The sequence below is a fragment of the Nicotiana attenuata genome, chromosome 2, assembly GCF_001879085.1.
Source record: "Nicotiana attenuata strain UT chromosome 2, NIATTr2, whole genome shotgun sequence".
NCBI lineage: Eukaryota > Viridiplantae > Streptophyta > Magnoliopsida > Solanales > Solanaceae > Nicotiana > Nicotiana attenuata.
Window position 1 is genome coordinate 9,180,044 of NC_031990.1, and position 19,989 is coordinate 9,200,032.

At 35.0% G+C, this 19,989-nt stretch overlaps 1 protein-coding gene across 1 annotated transcript; it reads right to left on the bottom strand.

Moving 5' to 3' along the window:
- Positions 14,815-15,718, bottom strand: LOC109222695 (wiskott-Aldrich syndrome protein family member 2-like). The gene has a single exon (XM_019387018.1). The coding sequence runs from the start codon at positions 15,533-15,535 to the stop codon at positions 15,098-15,100; it is 438 nt and encodes a 145-aa protein (XP_019242563.1). The 5' UTR covers positions 15,536-15,718; the 3' UTR covers positions 14,815-15,097.

The following is a 19,989-nucleotide window of genomic DNA, read 5'->3' on the forward strand; positions in this document are numbered from 1 at the left end:
TATACTAGCCCAATCCAAAATTACCCTATTTTTGTATTCCAAAATATCTCCAATTAATTAGATTGAATACTTTACCTAAATCCCATCACTCTGAGCATTTGTCTTGACTCCCCTTTACCGTTTCAGAAGACCTTTCCCTTCTCCTCTCCCCTCTCTCTTTGTTCTCTACCAAATTTCACAAGACTCAAAACAAAGTTAAATCTGCACTTTTCACTTTTGCCATTTTTATGCAAGAAAGCTTAGGATTCTTCACACAAGTTTCTGATCTCCCCAGCTTTTCTTCACCCCTTTGAAAATCAGAACAGCTCTTTGACCATTTTGAAGATGTAAAATCCTGCCCAAATCAGCCCTTGAAGAACCCTAGAATCTCTCTATAAATACTTGAAATCCAAACTAGTTTAAGATCAAGCTTCAACCACCATTCTACTCAAAAAATAGAGAAATTTTAGCTTTACTTCTTNTAAAAATCCTTGGTTGCGTCGCCTCTGTTTCTCTTTGCTACAACAGAGGCATTTTGTTTTCACTTTTCGGAGCTTGTAAAGTTCGTGGTTGCAAGCTTGAGCCCTAGTTCGAAGCCGGAGTCAAGCAGATCTTCTTGATGCGTGCCCCAGTTCTTGCACCACAAAAGGTCAGCGATTCTCTTAATTCTATCTCCCGTTTTCTTTTAATCTAGTTTCAACTTTTGTGTTTATTTGCTAGTATGTGAATCACTATTTTTTTGTTTTTTTTTAGAAAATAATTTAGGATGTACTCGGATCGTGTATTCTAGTTGTAAACAATTTTGTACTAGAATGAAATGTGTTTGACCGAATTGCAGATAGCATGTCTTTAGGGAATGCTGATTATGAATTTCTTGAGATATATTATCGTATTTCCCTTATTAGGAATCATGTGTTAGTTTCTGTATTATCTAGCTGTAAAGAATTTTTTTTTTAAAAATAGTTGTTGTTCACATATTAGAATTCATGTGTTAGGTTTTTCTTACTTATTTATAGATAACTAAGGATTTATTCTTTTATACAATATTTTTAGATTAATAATTTTAGTTTATGGGAAGAATGCTATCTTATCACAACCCATACTAAAACTCATGCCTTTAGGATATTTATAATGAGCAGATAATTTAGCGAAGTATGTGTTTGTTGTGTTCTTTGGATTTGATCCTGTTCAGAACAACATACTTATAACTTAGCTTAGCCGAATATTAAGATGTTGGAATTCTGTTTAAAAGTGGAGACGAGAGGCTATGGTTTAGGGTCCTACTTGTTTAGATATTATGTCTGTTCGAATTGCTGATACGAATGAAGTTTGGCGTTAAAAAACTTGAGAAATTGCTTAGGCCATTCAAACTATGAATACCTAAAGCCTTTTGCTAAATAGTTATGCGCCTTTGTTCACTTAAGTAGGAAAGTTCTTTGGCTGAGGAATAACATAAAATTATTATAAACTTAAGTAGAACTAGTTAATGCTTAACAATGTGTTATAGATTGAAAACTATACTCTCAGATGGTAGAAAAGATAACATTCAGGAAGGTTAAAATATCATATGCAAAGGACTTGAAGTTATTTAAACCACCCGCCATTATTAAGTTCTTGTATGTGCGCTCAAGAAGAGTTTATTCTTAAGTAAGTGCAGTAGTTTTGACATTGATGAACCTTTAAAATTATTTTCCTTCCCTAATCTTTACTAGAAATTATGTTGTTAGGATATTTTTAACATTTGGGTCTATGAATTGGAATAAGGTTAAAATAGTATGTATTTGGTTAGTTTTAAAAAGGGTTAAGTGAGTTTTCATGTTTACTGTCGCCAAAATGGATTATTCTTAGGCCAGCTTTGTTAATTTAACTTTTAGATCTCAAATGAACGTGAAAAAGACTATCTTCATATCTTTTTTGAGGAAACTACAAATATGTTTGATTCACTGAAGGAAGATAATTATTTGCACTTTAACGAAAGCCTAAAATTCGGGTTTAAGCTAGAAGATTGACTTATATGTTGCATTTGTTTTCGTAGTCTATTTTAGGTTTTTTTTTTTTTATATTCTTTCATCTTTGTTTGCATATGCACTTGGAGTAATATGAGTCTTAATGCAAGACTCGCCAAACTGAGCATGGAGTCACCACTACATTTTACGCTAATGGACAGCAACTCGCCTATGGCGGCTTTCGTTTTAGCATAAATTCCGTTTCTCTTGGTTGATTATTATTTATGCGATTTGAATTTTTTAGTTTTGATTCATCTTTAGTATGGTATCGACAATCAAGTTTGAATTTGGTATTTTTTACTTTAGGATGCTAACAAATTATTTATCTTATATATTGTAGTGCTCTTGTTGGTTTTAATATGAAATAGTAAAACTAGATGCGTGTCATATTTATTAAAATTGGCTGTGCTTTCTAAACTCATAATTAGCACAGAACTTGAACTCCAGTTTTATTTTAGAACGTGACTTTTAGCCTTTCAAATGCTAAAGTTCTTTCTGAACTAAGCAAACTGATTTTTGGCTTCTTTATCTGTTTCTTTAGATTAAAGAGTTCTTTTGTAGTTAATCATTTGAGATCAAACAAGTATTTTTTTTATTTCAAATCCTAACAGTTTTGATAAAGCATTTTTTTTGAGTTCAAATCTTGAACAGTTCTTCTATCTTGACTTAACGTGTTTCAGACAAAAACTTTTGAAGGATTACTTATTTATTTTATTTTTTTAAGTTCCTCGGGTCTATTATCCAGGGTAACGGGGAGATTGACGAAGATGTCGCGCATCGCATTGGAGCGGGATGGATGAAGTGGAGGCTCGCTTCCGGTGTTTTGTGTGATAGGAATGTGCCGCTAAGACTTAAGGGTAAGTTTTATAGAGTGGTGGTTCGACCGGCTATGCTGTATGGGGCTGAGTGTTGGCCAGTCAAGAACTCCCACGTGCAGAAGATGAGAGTAGCAGAGATGAGGATGTTGAGATGGATGTGTGGGTGTACCAGGAGAGATAGGATTAGGAATGATGATATCCGGGACAGAGTGGGAGTAGCCTCCGTGGAGGACAAAATGTGGGAGTCGAGGCTGAGATGGTTCGGCCATGTTAAGAGAAGAAGCATTGATACTCCAGTTAGGAGGTGAGAGAGGTTGGCCATTGAGAGTTTGAAAAGAGGTCAAGGTAGGCCTAAGAAGTACTGGGGAGAGGTGATTAGGCAGGACATGACGCTGCTTCAGCTCACTGAGGACATGAACCTTGATAGGAGAGTGTGGAGGTCGAGGATTAAGGTAAAAGGTTAGTAGGTAGTTTATAGTTGCTCACCGATAGTCTTAGTAGTATGCATGTCCCTTCATATTCTTAGACTTTTATTATGTTATGTGGTTTTGTTCGCCTCAGGTATTGTATTCCTTGTTGCTAATATTTGGTACCACTTATCCTGTATCTTTTTTGTTTCATTTATCTTCCATCTTTCTTCCTCCCTTGCTTTCCTTTTCTTCTTCTTCTTGCCCTTCCTGAGCCGAGGGTCTATTGGAAACAACCTCTCTACCTGCATTAGGTAGGGGTAAGGTCTGCGTACAGACCACCCTCCCCAGACCTCACTTGTTGGGACCAAACTGGGTTTGTTGTTGTTGTTGTTGTAGTTAGATTCGGAGCATTTGGAGGCCGAGTCAAGAGGCAAGGGCATCACGGGTTAGAGTTTTGTCCGGTTTGAGGTAAGTAATCATTGTAAATCTTGTCCTGAGGGTATGAAACCCCGGATGTCACATTGTTTCACTACTTTGAGGTGACGCACATGCTAAATGACGAGCGTGAGGGCGTGCACCGTTGGGGATTGTGACTTGGTCCATCCCGTAGCGTCTATTAAGTTGCGTATTTGACTGGAACCTATTTGATACTTATGTGTTTTGGAAAGTATTACTAGGTTTTGGGCTGAATGCCATATTTGGGCCTCGTGCCAAGTTATTTGGACCCTCAGGGGCTTTTTACTACTATTCCTTACTGTTTTGACTAAAAATTTGTACTCAGTCATGCTATATTTTACTGATTTCATAACTCAGTCTTTATTACTCTGTTTTTGATGCTTAAAATGATATTTTGGGCTGAACACCCTGTTTTACTGATAGCCCGAGTGGCTTGAGAGGTTTCTGACTGAGTGAGGTCGAGGGCCTGTGTTGTGAGGATATTACGGGATCGGGCTATGCGCCGCAGCATGTTGTTACTTATTTGTGATTATGAGAAGCTGAGTGCCTAATTGATTATTCCACGAGGTGGCTTGTTATAGCGCTTGGGCTGAAGGAGCCCCTCCGGAGTCTGCACACCCCCAGTGACCGCGGGTACCCTGTGTGAGTGATATGATGTTATGCCTGAGGGGCTGTTCTTGATTCATGTTGTGCCCGAGAGGCTGTTTACGAGTGACTGTGAGGTTTGCCCGAGGGATTGATTCTGAGTGATGTTTTGCCCGAGGGGCGGTTTATGATTCATGTTGCCCGAGGGGCTGTGTACGCACTATGTTTTGCCCGAGGGGCTGTTATGATTTTCATCACTTTTTACTCTAAATTACATCGAACTTCAGTTGAAACTGTTGAAAAGCATCTTCAAATGATTTTTACTGATAAACTGGTTTTAAAACGAGAAGATTTGGCTCATATACTGGTTTGAAAGAAAGTTATTACTTACTGAGTATTAATGATGTGGATATTATGTGTTTCCTACTGCTCAGTCTTTATTTACCTTTATTACTTACTGAGTTGGCGTACTCACATTAGTCCCTGCACCGTGTGTGCAGATCCAGGGGTCGTTGGGCGTGATTACGAGGGCTGATTCTTCCATCCGTTGCGGATATTCGGAGTTGGCAAGGTAGTTGCATGGCGATCGCAGCCTTGCTCTTCTCCCTCTTATCTCCCTTAGACTATATTAGTATTTTCCAGACTGTGATAGTCTTAGTTGTATTCGGACAGTCCTTAGTAGATGCTCGTGACTTGTGACACCCCGATGTCGAGACTTTGTTCTTTCCGCGCTTGTTATTTAGACTTATGCTGTGAAGTTTTATTAATTAATAGCTTAAAAATATCTTTATTATGAAATGTCGATTTGTTTTGGGATTGTGTCGGCTGGCCTAGTTTCATGATACGCGCCATCACGACTAGGTTGGTTTTGGGGTCGTGACAGTCTTTGTGTTGATGCCATCAAGAGATATTGTGCATGGTTCTTCTACTTATTTTCAATTGCATGATTTATACTTGGATTTCTCAAGGTTTGGTATGACGAAGGCATTTTATTCTGCTACCCAAACACTTATACCCTTCGATACCCCTTTGAGCCAGTGCTGATTTCTTTGACCTCCCCACTTTTGGAATTGAGTTAGAGTCATTAAAAAAATCATGCCCCATAAGGTTATTTTTAGAAACTTCATTCCAAAAGAAAAGGAAAAAAAAAGAAAAAAAGAGAAAAAAAAAATAGCAGCAACAAAGAGTAGTCGTTGGAACTGTGTTCGACCTGATTCCTTTTAATGATACGTAGGCAGCCTTACTCTGAGGTTCGGTCCCGACAAAGCAAAAATCCAAAAAAAAAAAATTCCCCAGACTCCAAGAAACTTGGGCAAAAGTTTTAATTTGGCCAAAAGATCTGATTCCAAAAGTTGTAATTTTGAACCCTTTCATCTTAAATTATTTTGAGCCTTCATGCCACCCTTTCTTTCCAACCCGGTCCAAAAGCCTACATTACGGTCCAAAGAAAGACCTTCCGACCAATCTTTGAGGCTGCCAAATAAAGTGTGTGGTAAAAGTATGATCTTCTTATATCATGGGTAATACCTTGTTCTCACCACAAAGAGAGAAAATGATAAAATGAGAGAGTCTTATCGGTGAAAACCCTCATGGGCACCATAAGGCGATGGTAAGTTGAGAAAAAGAGCAAAATGAGAGAGGCTTGATGGTGAAAACCCTTCAGGGCACTACAAGTCAACTGAGGATTGTGGATCAAATAGGACAATTGGAGCGTTGAAGCCCAGTTTCACAACTTAGAGGCACAACAAGAGTTGAAGATTAGACTCGCTTGACAAATCACGTCGCTTAATCCAAAATGCATGTCATGGTTAGAGGAGATGGCCTTCAAATCAAATTAGTTTCTACTTTGTTCTTTTTCCTGGGTAAAAATATTTTCTTGTTAGATACCATCTTTTCTCGTTTTTTCCCCTTATTTTGTTCCTCTTGTTTTGTTTTGAGTCTCTTTTGAGTCTGTTTTTGTCGAAACAAGTGATAAATAACTTTAAAATCTGCTACCAGCTTTTTAATCACACAAAGCCGAGTCTGGCAAGCACATTAAAATAGCATAAGACACAGGAGAATAGTGTGTGCACTGAGTTGGTAATAATTGATGTTCTTTGGGATTGATGTAAAATGCAAAGATTTGGTAAATGTTAGAACACAAGTGCAATGCATCGGGCATAAGGTATTGGACTTGAACGAATCAGGAATATTTCTTGTGATAAGGGTTGTCCGGAAAGAGGTCGGCCGATAACAAGCACTGTCTTCCAAGTTGAAGTCCAAGTTGATCGTGACAAGTGCAAGAGAAATCACCCTCGTAATCAAGGCCACGAACTAACCACCATGTTTTACACTCACAAGTTTTTTTTGTCTGAAACAGGAATGAAGGCTATGTTCATATCAAAGCTTGAATTTTTCAGGTGTAATGCCCCAATTCTACTTACGCAAATGCTATGGAGAAGATCACACATCACCCCTAGGAGACGCACTTCCTAGTCTGGGTCTTTCATGTTATATTTTCATTTTAGGAGACGCACTTCCTAAATTGAGATTTTACCCCTAGGAGGCGCACTTCCTAGTTTTGGGTCATTTAAGTTCATTCCTAAGAGACGCACTTCCTACTTTGAGTCATTGAAGTTTCACCCCTAGGAGACGCACTTCCTAGTCTAGGTCTTTCAAGTTATATTTTGTTTTAGGATACGCACTTCCTAAATTGAGATTTTACCCCTAGGAGACGCACTTCCTAGTTTTGGGTCATTTAAGTTCATTCCTAGGAGACGCGCTTCCTATTTTGAGTCATTGAAGTTTCACCCCGAGGAGACGCACTTCCTAGTCTGGGTCTTTCAGATTATATTTTTGTTTTAGGAGATGCACTTCCTAAATTGAGACTTTACCCTTAGGAGACGCACTTTCTAGTTTGGGTCATTTAAGTTTGAGTCACTAAGGTTTTACCCCTAGGAGACGCACTTCCTAGTCTGGGTCTTTCAGTTTATTCTTATAGGAGACGCACTTCCTAAATTGAGATTTCACCCCTAGGAGACACACTTTCTAGTTTGGTTCATTCAAGTTTCACCCGTAGGAGACACACTTCCTAGTCTGAGTCTTTCAGGATATAATTTTAGGAGTCGTACTTCCTAAATTGAAATTTCATTCCTAGGAGACGCACTTCCTAATTTGAGTCATTCGAGGTTTTACCCCTAGGAGACGCACTTCCTAGTCTGGGTCTTTCAGTTTATTCTTATAGGAGACGCACTTCCTAAATTGAGATTTCACCCCTAGGAGACACACTTTCTAGTTTGGTTCATTCAAGTTTCGCCCGTAGGAGACGCACTTCCTAGTCTGGGTCTTTCAGGTTATACTTTTGTTTTAGGAGACGCACTTCCTAAATTGAGATTTTACCCTTAGGAGACGCACTCCCTAGTTTGGGTCATTTAAGTTTGAGTCACTCAAGTTTCACCTGTAGGAGACGCACTTCCTAGTCTAGGTCTTTCAAGTTATATTTTTGTTTTAGGAAACGCACTTCCTAAATTGAGATTTCACCCCTAGGAGATGCAATTCCTAGTTTGGTTCATTTGAAATTTCATCCATAGGAGACGCACTTCCTAGTTTGAGTCATTCGAGTTTTATCCCTAGGAGACGCACTTCCTAGTTTGGTTCATTCAAGTTTCACCAATCGGAGACACACTTCCAAGTCTGGTCTTTCAAGTTATAATTTTGTTTTAGGAGACGCACTTCCTAAATTGAGATTTCACCCCTAGGAGACACAATTCCTAGTTTGGTTCATTCGAGTTTCATCCCTAGGAGATGCACTTCCTAGTTTGGGTCATTCGAGTTTTATCCCTAGGAGACACACTTCCTAGTTTGGTTCATTCAAGTTTCACCCCTTGGAGACGCACTTCCTAGTTCGGATCGTTTGAGTTCATCCCTAGGAGACGCACATCCTAGTAGAGTCTTTAATTTACTCTCATCATTGCATCATTCATCAGTAGCATAGGTGATTTATAGTTTCTGCTAACAACTCGCAAATCTTCCTAGTGCAAACTGGGGCAGAAAAGTTTCTTTGGTTTTGTCTGTTTTGCTGTAGTAGCAGGCGCCCATCTGGAGAAAGACGAGATTCTTTTCCGAGTTACTTCAAATTTCAAGTCAGTAGCAGGCGTCCACCTGAAGAACGAGGGAAGTCATTTCAGAATTCAATTCAAGTTAGAAGTAGCAGAAGCTCGCCTCAAGAATGCGAGTCGATAGTCCGAGATGACCAAAAGAAGAAGTCTCAATCCAGAATGAAAGAAAAGGAAAAAAGAAGAAGAAGTAAATCCAAATGCAGAAGCAGATGAAAGATGTGAACTATTCAATACATGGTTGAAGTCACGAGCACTGCATGTCCGGTCTTGATCCGAATAAGTCGTGGAAGAATGAATCAGCACTTGCAGCTAGCAAGCATCAAGGTTCAAATCAATAGTCTGCATGAAGAACCATTCAAGACTCAAGATCAAGATTCAGTAGACTCATAGATAGGAATCTTCTAACTCATAGCTGATAGGCTTGCTTAGTTCTTTCTAATTTTGATTTGATGTAGTAACAGGACCGCGGACCGAAACTTCGACGGAACGGTATCTCACTCGACTCTGTCATCCTCTCCACGCACTCCATCACATTATTCACTTCTGAACTACACTGTATGCCCTGAAGTAAATGTAAAGCGGAGGCGGAGGCTACACCGTGGAGGAAGTATATTGTAGGTTGCTTAGGATTTTTATTTTCGTTTTTTTGTATGTTTCTACCTCAACCCGAGTATTTCTAAAGCCAACTAGATCCCTGTATGAGTTACGGGACTCGGGGAATGCCTAACACCTTCTCCTCGAGTCAAATGAACCCCCTTATCTAGAATCTCTGGCGCAAACTAGTTTTTGGAGTCCAAACGTGTTTTGAAAGAAAAGTCATTTTTAACGGTGACCTAACACACCGAAATCAAATGTCAAGTGGAGACTCTGAAAAATCTTTCAAAACGCAATCTTTTTGCCACTTTCGAACTGAAACCCTTTTGAGCTTCAAAATCACTTTTTATCTTTTAAAAAGGGGTTGAGCGGTGAAAAAAGGGGTGTGACAATGTACATCAGTGATATCTCATGTATATTATGTGTATCTGTGTATATCCATGAAAATTTGTGTTATACATACGATATACAATGTGATATACACGGGCGTCCATAAAATATTGTGTTGTATACACGATATACAAAGTGATATACACAGACGTCCTTAAAAACTTGTGTGTGATATACACTGATGTACACGATCTACAACTTGATATACACATGTCGTAGTTGGATTTTTATCTGATTTTTTACCTGAAACCAGTCTAAATCACTTCTAATCTTACTCAATTTTTGTATATAGCCTCATTTAGGTATTTTCAACCAATTTCAATCACACCCACTCATTGTATCAACCAAAACACGGAAGAGAGAAGAAACAAAGTTGAAATATATTTTTTCTCTCTTAGTTTTTGCTAATCTTGCTCAAATTTTGTATATAGCCTCGTTTAGGTATTTTCAACCAATTTCAATCGCACCCACTCATTCATTCCAACGAAAAAAAAAGAGAAGAGAGAAGAAAAACAAAGTTGAAATATATTTTTTCTCTCTTAGTTTTTTGCTTTTGATTTTCTCTGATGTGTGATCAACCTTACCTTTTCATCCCACTGATTTTTTTTGCATAATTTGCAAGAACTTTTGCTAAACTATGAGAGCAAAAGAGAAGAGATAGAAGAAGAAATACAATGAGAGAGAGGGGGAGGGAAGCCAAAATAAGCGTGTAGTTTTTTTGAGGGAGAATATAAAAGAGAGTAATTTCTTTAGAATTTGGCTATATAATGCCAATTTTTTTGGGCTATCTTTGCCAAACCTAATATAAGGCTAAAAATTACCAATTTTTGTTATGTGTTGTCATAGGATGTCAATTTTTCTAGAATTTTGATTAATTAGGCCCATTTTAAGCACAAATCTAACCATAAAGGCCCAAATCGGACAGTCTGTTCCTTCGGCCCACATACCCATCAGATATAACACCCTAGAGGAAACCTAAGACCTAACAGAGGAGGAGGAGCTAACAGCCGCCCACCCCTAAGAGATCTTCAAGATCTCTTTCAATCCTGGAAGCAGCATCGACCTCCATTTTTGCTTCCAACGGATCAACCTGTGTTGCTTTCTCTTCACTTCTTGCCGTCATCTTCTTTCCCTGCCCAAACGTAACATTAATAAACTCTTTTGTAAGGCTACTTACAATCAGTCACAATTCAAGAACGGACAAACAGAGAGGGGACGGGCAGAGGCATTGAAAATAAGAAGAGAGGAGCATAGGGGCAAAAAAAAACCCTAATTCCCCGTGACCCCGGCCGCACACCCCCTCATTTCCTCACCCCTCTACTGCCGGCCACCACCAAAGCTCACCGGAAATCAGCCACGCACCACAAAGAAGACCAGGCTATCATCTCTTCCCTTATTCTAAAAAGACACGCACACACAAGAAAAAGAGGAAGGTCAGCCGCACCTCCATAGCCAAACCACCTATCAGCCGCATACACACAAGAGAGGAGTCTCCTCTTGAAACCAAATGGCATCTCCCTACACCAAAACCACCAGCGTTACACCACCATCGTAACACCATTATCTTCCAAAAACATTCACAATATTTGATTAGGCAGTCACTCTTCTTAATCACCAACCAATTTGTCATACCTTCATCACCACTGAAAACTCCGATAAAAATAGAGTTTCGTCGCGTGGATTTTGGTTGAAGTTTCTGTCGGATTTGTTTTCGATTAGTGTTGGTCATTTGAGAGTTCGAGGGCGAGGTTGTTGTCGAAGCTCTCCGGTTCGCGGTTTAAGACCCAGTCCCTATTTTTGCTTTCCGGCCAGATTTTAACTGGAGTTTGTTGTTGCATTTTAATACCTTTGAAGTCAATGTACCAGAATCGGAGCTGTTCTTATTAACAGTGAAGACAACATTTTGCTTGAGGTCCATTTCTTTTCATCCCTCTTCTTAATCAATGGATATACTTCTTTGTTTCAACAAATTTGAATCTGCTTATGATTTGTTTAACCTTGGTTAGCTTCATTGTTATTTCGTTTAATTTGTTTCTTTGAATTTTGTCTTATATGATATGTTCAATAAAAATGAAGACATGAAAGAATTAAGTTGAATGGAAATGGTAAACAGTGAATTGTTTTGAATCGTGGGGGTTGATCAAAAAATGGGTTTAGGTCAATTCATTAAATTGATGCTGGATATGCAGGTTTGAACTCGAGGAAATCTTATTGTTTTACCTTTATTTCATTTGGGATCCGCTAGTAGCATGTTTAGGCCGATCACACTCGGGTAGGCGAACCGTAGGTCGCTTCTTTTCGTTTTGCCGAGGTAAGAGGTTGTTCCCTTTAGTTTATATTTAGGAGAATGCCTCATGGAGTTTGTATATATCATTATTATCCGGGATATTGCCCTGAAGTGAATGTAAAGCGGAGGCGGAGGCTACACCGTGGAGGAAGTATATTGTAGGTTGCTTAGGATTTTTATTTTCATTTTTTTTTAATTTATTTATTTTTCTTTTATTAGGTGGGAACAACCTCGAGCCTCTTCTGTGTTTATTTTCATTTTTTTTTTGTATGTTTCTACCTCAACCCGAGTATTTCTAAAGCAACCTAGATCCAGTACGCAACCGTACGAGTTACGGGACTCGGGGAATGCCTAACACCTTCTCCCCGAGTTAAATGAACCCCCTTATCTAGAATCTCTGGTGCAAACTAGTTTTTGGAGTCCAAACATGTTTTGAAAGAAAAGTCATTTGTTATCGGTGACCTGACACACCGAAATCAAATGTCAAGTGGCGACTCTGAAAAACCTTTCGAAACGTAATCTTTTTGCCACTTTCGAACTGAAAACCCTTTTGAGCTTCAAAATCACTTTTTATCTTTTAAAGAGGGGTTGAGAGGTGAAAAAATGGGTGTGACAATGTACATCAGTGATATCTCATGTATATTATGTGTATCTGTGTATATCCATTTGTATTATATATACGATATAAAATGTGATATACACGGGCGTTCATAAAACAATTGTGTTGTGTACACGATATGCAAAGTGATATACACAGACATCCTTAAAAACTTGTGTGTGATATACACTAATGTACACGATATACAACATGATATACAGATGTCGTAGTTGGATATTTAGGTCTGATTTTTTACCTGAAACCAATCTAATCACTTCTAATCTTGCTCAAATTTTGTATATAACCTCGTTTAGGTATTTTCAACTAATTTCAATCACACCCACTCATTCAATCAACCAAAAAACGGAAGAGAGAAGAAAACAAAGTTGAAATATATTTTTTTCTCTTTTAGTTTTTGCTAATCTTGCTCAAATGTTGTATTAGCCTCGTTTGTATTTTCAACCAATTTCAATCACATCAACTCATTCAATCCAACCAAAAAAAAGGAAGAGAGAAGAAAAACAAAGTTGAAATATATTTTTTCTCTCTTAGTTTTTGCTTCTGATTTTCTCTGATGTGTGATCAACCTTACATTTTCATCCCACTGATTTTTTTTGCATAACTTGCAAGAATTTTTGCTAAACTATGACAGCAAAAGAGAAGAGATAGAAGAAGAAATACAAGGAGAGAGAGGGGGAGGGAAGCCAAAATAAGCGTGTAGTTTTTTATTTATAGAGAATATAAAAGAGAGTAATTTTTTTAGGATTTGGCTATATAATGCCAATTGTTTGGGGCTATCTTTGTCAAACCTAATATAAAGCTAAAATTGCCAATTTCTGTTATGTGTTGTTATAGGATGCCAATTTTTCTATTATAAACGCAATACCAGTAACTATTAAATTTAGTTCAGGTGACTCAATATGATCTAAGATATAAGTTTAACAACATATTTTTTGATTTGTTAATCTTTTGATGCTTCTTTAGGACTAAACTTTGCCATTTGTAAATATGTACATACCAATGTGAAAGAAGTTTGGTACATCTGTAAGTATGTATATAAAGTTGTAGATTAGGTGAGTTGAATAGGTTTTCTTCTCAATTTTAGTTTGTCGGCGACAACAACTTTTTGTAACCTGAGCATGAAAAGATTTAGGGAAAAAAAAATAAAATTGATTGATTGACTGAAATTAATTGCATTTGCTTGTTGAAAAGTACATAAAATATGTATAATTTTTTTTATATATAATATACGTATATACAAAAAATATATATTTTATCAACTATTATTTTTTGGAGTGGCTAAAAATATCTATTTCTCCAAAAAGTGTTTGCATGAAAATATACCAATGACTCCAGTTGGATAAAACTTGAGATATTATTTATTGTCCATAATGTTTCTTATTTTAGATAGTAGAAACTAGAAAGCCAAAAAACAAGCAACACATTCAAGATAATTAAAGTGTTAGTCTCTATGCAACAAGCTGGAAAATACCCCTAAAGTAGAAGAATAATGATCACCTTTTTCTTCTGTTGAAAAAAATTCATTAACCAAAAGAAAAAAGAAAAACAACAACAAGAAGATGGAATTTCTTGTAGGTTTAGTAAAGAAATTGAGAATTCAGTCTTAAGGAAAGAGACATTAAGCACGAATCTTTATCCACATAAAATTATTTTTCCAAAGATAAGAGATTTAATCTATACATAACAACATTATCACATGTGGTTAGGTAATATTGTAGAAAACTAGCTAACCAACTGGACGATTTCATCACTTACCGATCTAACCACCTAACCAGATTGCTGCAAAACTAGCCAAAAATAAAGGCCTAACCACTACATATTGCTGGATTGACACATCAAAACATGTTCTAGCCTAAGCTTTACGTACGTACAGATTCGGACGAATTCAATAATTTTAATTTATTTTAAAGTTTTATTAAATATATTTAAATATAATGATAAATTCAATTACGATTACAATAATAAATTCAGAACCCATAAACTTTAAATTCTATGCAGGTGGTGGGTCCCAGAATTTGGTAATTTAACCAAGGTTGATCTCATTCCCCACCAACTTTCTACTGCTGACAAACTCTGACATCAAATTTTTGATGGTAAAGGATAGACTTCAAATATATTCTATGGTCTCATATAAAAAATATTAGTATATAATTAATTTATTTAATACTGATACAGATAATCATTATGATCACTTAAAATGTATAGTTATAGTTTATTCTACGAGATAGAATTAATTAGTAACTTAAAAAAAGGTAATTAAGTAACATGCTATAACGTGTTAATTGCACTATAAAACTTCTCTCAAACCACTAATTAACCACGCGATAAAAGAACTTGATCTTTCCACTGATTTTATTTGTCAACATTTTGTTAGGACAGCTAACCAAATTATGGTGCACACCTGTTCTTTTGCTTATTTCCTTAAATAATTCGTCTCTGGGTTCCTCTATTATCTTCACTGACATTTAGGAACTGGAAAACAATTGAGACCTAATTATATTTATGTAATTTTTAATATTCTCCAGAACTTTAAAAAAAAAAAAAAAAAAGGAATGAGGGAGAGAAACAGTAGATGAGTAACCAATGATAGCAGCCAGGATTATATTCACTTAGATCAAATATGAAGGGAAAAAAAACTGAGTAGAAAATTTTACAAAAGAAACAAAGTGTAAAGACATCAAATTTCAAGAGAAGATCGTAACTACTACGTACGCACAAATGTAACAAGACTAAAATATTCGTAGCCACTACATTTCTGGTCTTTGAAATCTGCAGCTCTTCTTCTTCTTCTTCTTCTTCTTCATACTAATAAAATTTGATCAATCCTCCTTAAAATTCTGAATTTCCTCTTCAAATTCACCTCAAAGTAAGTAATCCCAAGAAAAATCCACCCATCAAAAGTGAAAAACCACAAGAGAATGTCCTTTTGGCACCATTAAAATATTGATCAACAGGGTATAAATTCCCTGGTGGACCAGTCATATATATGTATTGTGGATTTGGAGGATTTGGACTATAACCACCACCGCCGCCGTCCCCTGACGGAGGAAGAGGAGGAGGAGGACAGTATCCACTTGGTGGCTTCTTTGGCGGTGGTGGCGATGGTGGTGGTAAAGCCGGTGGAGGTGGTGGTGGAGATGGTGGATTACATGGATTGTTACAAGGACAGCCACCACATTTGTTCTCAATAACCTCATCAAGTTTTCTTGGATTCAATCCATTGGTTATTTGTGTAAAAACCACAAGAAAGAACAAAAGAATGGGGAGTTTTGACATATTTCTGTGGCTGGCCATGAAAAAGTTGAGTTTTTGATGATAGTGTGGAAACTTTCTTTTTTCTTGCTTAAAAGAATAGGCTATATGAGTGTGTGTAACGAACAAATGGTATATGTTAGGTATAGTGACTTTTGGTGAAGAACGTCACTAATTAAAATGAAACTAAAAGAAAGGAAAGTCTTTTTAAGAAATGAGAGCGGTTTGTTTACGCTATTTATAAGTGCATGGAAGTTGCAAAAAGGCATGGGAAAAGAGTTTAGACATTGTGTAATAATATTCATTTTTTTTTTTTAATAAAACACTTAAAAGGTATAGATAGCAATTTTAATACTCCCTCCGCTTTAATTTAAATGAATCTATTTATTGGGCAAAAAAAGAAGATTTTTTAACTTGTGATGTAAAATAAGGAATATATATTTTGTGTGACTATAAATCATTACATAAAGGTATATTATTTCCAAATATGAAAACCGCTCATTTTTTTTACACGGACTAAAAAAGAAAATAAGTTCATATAAAGTAAAACAACGGGATTATGTGACATGTATAACCTAAAATAAAGAATAAGTAATTTACTATTATATATATGTGGAATTTCATTGATAGTATATTCGCTTATAAATTATATTTACCCGATTAGAATACTTAAAATGTAATTACAAATTACTCTCTTTAATAGCATTAGTGATTGTTAAACTAAAATAATTGATAACTAAATTGCTATAATAAATAAAAAAATATTGGATGATGTAAATTATAAGATATCAGTGTATATAACTTAAATTTATAAATTCTTATTGTATGTGGAAAAATTGGTTGATTATTAGGCTAATATATTGGAGAGAGTGTGATCATGAGCTGTCTCTTCCATGTATGGTAGTGACTTAATCCTCAAGTCAATCACAATTGGACGGTGCATTTAATTTGTTGTCCCACCATTGAACTCTCTTTAATATTTAAAGGTTTTTTCCATTGTTCTTTAAACACTTATTTGCATGATTATGGATACGTTTGATGTTATAGCATAATTGTATACACTTAAATAACTATGTTGCATGTTGCGTTCAATAATTGTATTCCTTTTCCAATTAAAACTTTTGTCTAAGAACATGTATATAATGGAAAAGATTGAGACAACTGCATAATGATTGGAATTTAATAAAAGAATTACTCCTTGGTTTAGTATTATTGGATTTTGTAAGTCAGAGTGAAGCCTATAATATGCTTGGTGCATGTGGGGGTTCCTTTTACGTTATCTTTACTCAAGAATTCGAAATTCTTGCAATTTGCAAAGGGGGAAGCAGTTATCCTACTTTTTATAACATGATAAAAGATCAGAATTATTAGAGAATAATTCATCTCGAAATTAAAAGTTGAAGACGAATATATTAAAACGACTTTTATTTAATTTTATATATAGAGTACTTGGATAGCCAATTATTAGTGTGAATCTGTAAATATAGGCATCAAGAAAATAGTGTAATGCAACATGTGAAATTAGCAGTTTCGTTTTCAAAAACCAACATTTTATTTATAAAAATTAATTAGTGAACCAGAGGAATTTCGAGTTTCAGTTCCAAGCCAGTTGAAGAAAATAATTACATCAAGAAACTCACTAGCTATTTGCAGTTGGCATGTTTGAAAATGCTTTCATGCTTGGGAAATGAAAAAAGCAAAATTTCGAAGGGGTTAAGAAATGCTCACTTATGTGCCTTTTAGGTATAGAAAAGTTGAATTATGTGGTTTCATAGAAAATCTCATTTTATACCAGTTAAGTCCAAACTATTTATCCTTAAATACCCAAACCTAAACTATTTACTTTTCCTACCTATGCAACCATTACTATTTATCCGGCCCATATGATTTCTTGATATCGAATCCAAGTCACATTAGGAAGATCTGTGATTTGGCTTATTTACTTCCTTTTCTTGATAAGAACATTTTTTCACTTTTCTCCACTTTAAATTTATTCCTAACGTGTTTAGCCAACAATGACATATATAAAAAGACTATCAAGTATGCACAGCCTTTCTTATTCAAAGTTTTAATTTCGTCCCATATTTTCTTGTCGTCGCCTAATTAAAACTAAAAGAGCACAACCACGAGGGACCTTTTCCAAAGCTGTGATGTTGACTTCTTGCCTTTTGTCTATCAAATTGACCGTCTCGGTTATGGTAGCAATTTGTGTATATATACACAGAATAAATAATATCTCCTATGACTAGAATTTAAATAGAAAAAAAAGCGACAATACTTGCATATAAGACCAAAAGGCTCTAATAAATATTACTATTACTTACATCAATTAATACTATTATTTGTTAATAACATTTACTTCTAACTACAACAACTGCTAAATATTAATTATTATTTATTATCTATAAAATTATTTACGAACAAAATTTAAACAAGAAAGGAAGGTGAAACGACCTATATTACTCCTCTTTTTTCTCTCTATATTGAATGCTTTTTTGTGTTTTATGTTATTCATATAGAATTTCACTTAATTATACAATTGTTTTCTTTTTTACTTTTTCTGTATGAATGTACGTCTTATATTACATATTTGTTCTTTTTATTTTTGATCTTATGTGTGTATGAAGACCACCATTGTTGAGCTTGAAACTCCAGAATTTGAAATTTTATTTTGAAGATTTATTGTTTGATTCGATGTGGGTGCTATAAAATATTGCTTATAGTATCTTCGAGTAAGCTTCCCAAATCTTAAATTTTTATGCGTATTTGGATATCCACCATTGTTGGGCTTGAAGCTCGATTTTATTTTTGAAGATTTCTTGTTTGATTCAAAGTGGGTGCTGTTAAATATTGCTTATAATACCTTCTGAAAGTTCATACTGAAATTTGATAGCATTTGGAGCTGATTTGAGGTGATTGAGATCGAAATTTTCAGTTGAAAATCCAAAAAGAACACAACTACCCAATAGTATACTGCTACGGTATACAATATGTTGTAGGAGTATATAGCTATACTGCAACAGTATACTATTATAGTTTACAATATACTGCAACGGTATATTGTAATAATCGAAGAAGAACACAGTTACCTAATAGTATACCGCTACATTATACAATATACTATAGGAGTATATAGTTATACTGCAACAATATATTATTATAGTATACAATATATTGTTATAGTATACTGTAATAATATGCAATATACTGTAACAGTATGTTGTAATAGTATACAATATACTATAAAAGTATACTTATTACCCGTAAATTCACTTGCATTTTCCCTTTTAATTTGCTTTAAGCTTTTACCCAGCGTGAGGGGCAAATTGAAAATGCAAAACAAAAAAAAAATATAGTATGCTATATAATGTAACGATATACTCTTACAATTAGATCCTTTTAGAATTTTTTTGAAATATTTATTGACAACTGATATTATTTCTATTTAATAATTAAATTAATTATTTTTAACTATTTGCGTACAATTGTATACCCTGTTGGTATAGCTATATACTATACTGGTATCATATGTTAGTTAATATATTTTGGTTGTATTAGCTACATTTAATTGGTACACAATTTGATTTTTTCTTAGTAATAGTATAAAAAAAAAGAATAATAAAAAATAGTAAAAACAATAAATGAAATTAGATTATGAAGAGAAAACGAATATAAAAAGAAAGTTAAATGAAATTAGAAAAGGAAAAAAGAAAAAAATAAGAAGAAAACGAGAAAAAAAAGGAGAAAGAAAAAAGAAAAGAAAAGAAGCATAGAAATAAAAAAGAATTGGAGAATAAAGAAAAAATTCCCTAGAAAAACTACTATGGCTAGGAAATGTAATTAGTTTATGGGTAGAAAAACAAATAGGTAGACAAAAATAATTAGTTTTATATTTGTGGGTAACTGTGTCATTCTTCCTTTTTCTCCGTTGTCATTATATTTGGACCAAGGCAAAATAGACTTTGAGGTTTTAATATATATGATAAGAAGATTGAATCTATCTCTACACTATGTATTTCCTTTGTTCCATTTATATATATTGGGGTGTTTACACAAATAGGCGCTCAGATATATTGTTTATTTTTTTCTAGTCAGTATTTATTGATTATATACTGTTTATCTATGATTATACACATAACACACATTGATTAAATATTATACATTTGTCGGTTATTTTTAATATAAGCATTTGGGTGGTGGCTATTTAGGTTAATTCGTCTTTTGTTTATATTGTTTTTGTTTTCGTCTTTTGTTTATGTTGAACATTTATATTTTGATCCGTTATAGAAAAATTAACGCATCTTTATTTGAACACTCTTTAATAAATATTTCATCATATCTTCTTAGTCAATAGAAGTGCCTTTGGTATGTTAATATTGGTAGCTTAGTACCTTTCACTTTTTTTAAACTCCAAGTGCAATTAGATAAATAACACATAACATGAAACGCAAGGATCAATGGTTTGCTCTTTTATTTTTGGTTGGGGGGTTGGGGTT

Coding starts and splice junctions, on each gene's coding strand:
- LOC109222695 (XM_019387018.1), bottom strand. CDS start 15,535: ATGGCCAGCCACAGAAATATGTCAAAACTCCCCATTCTTTTGTTCTTT.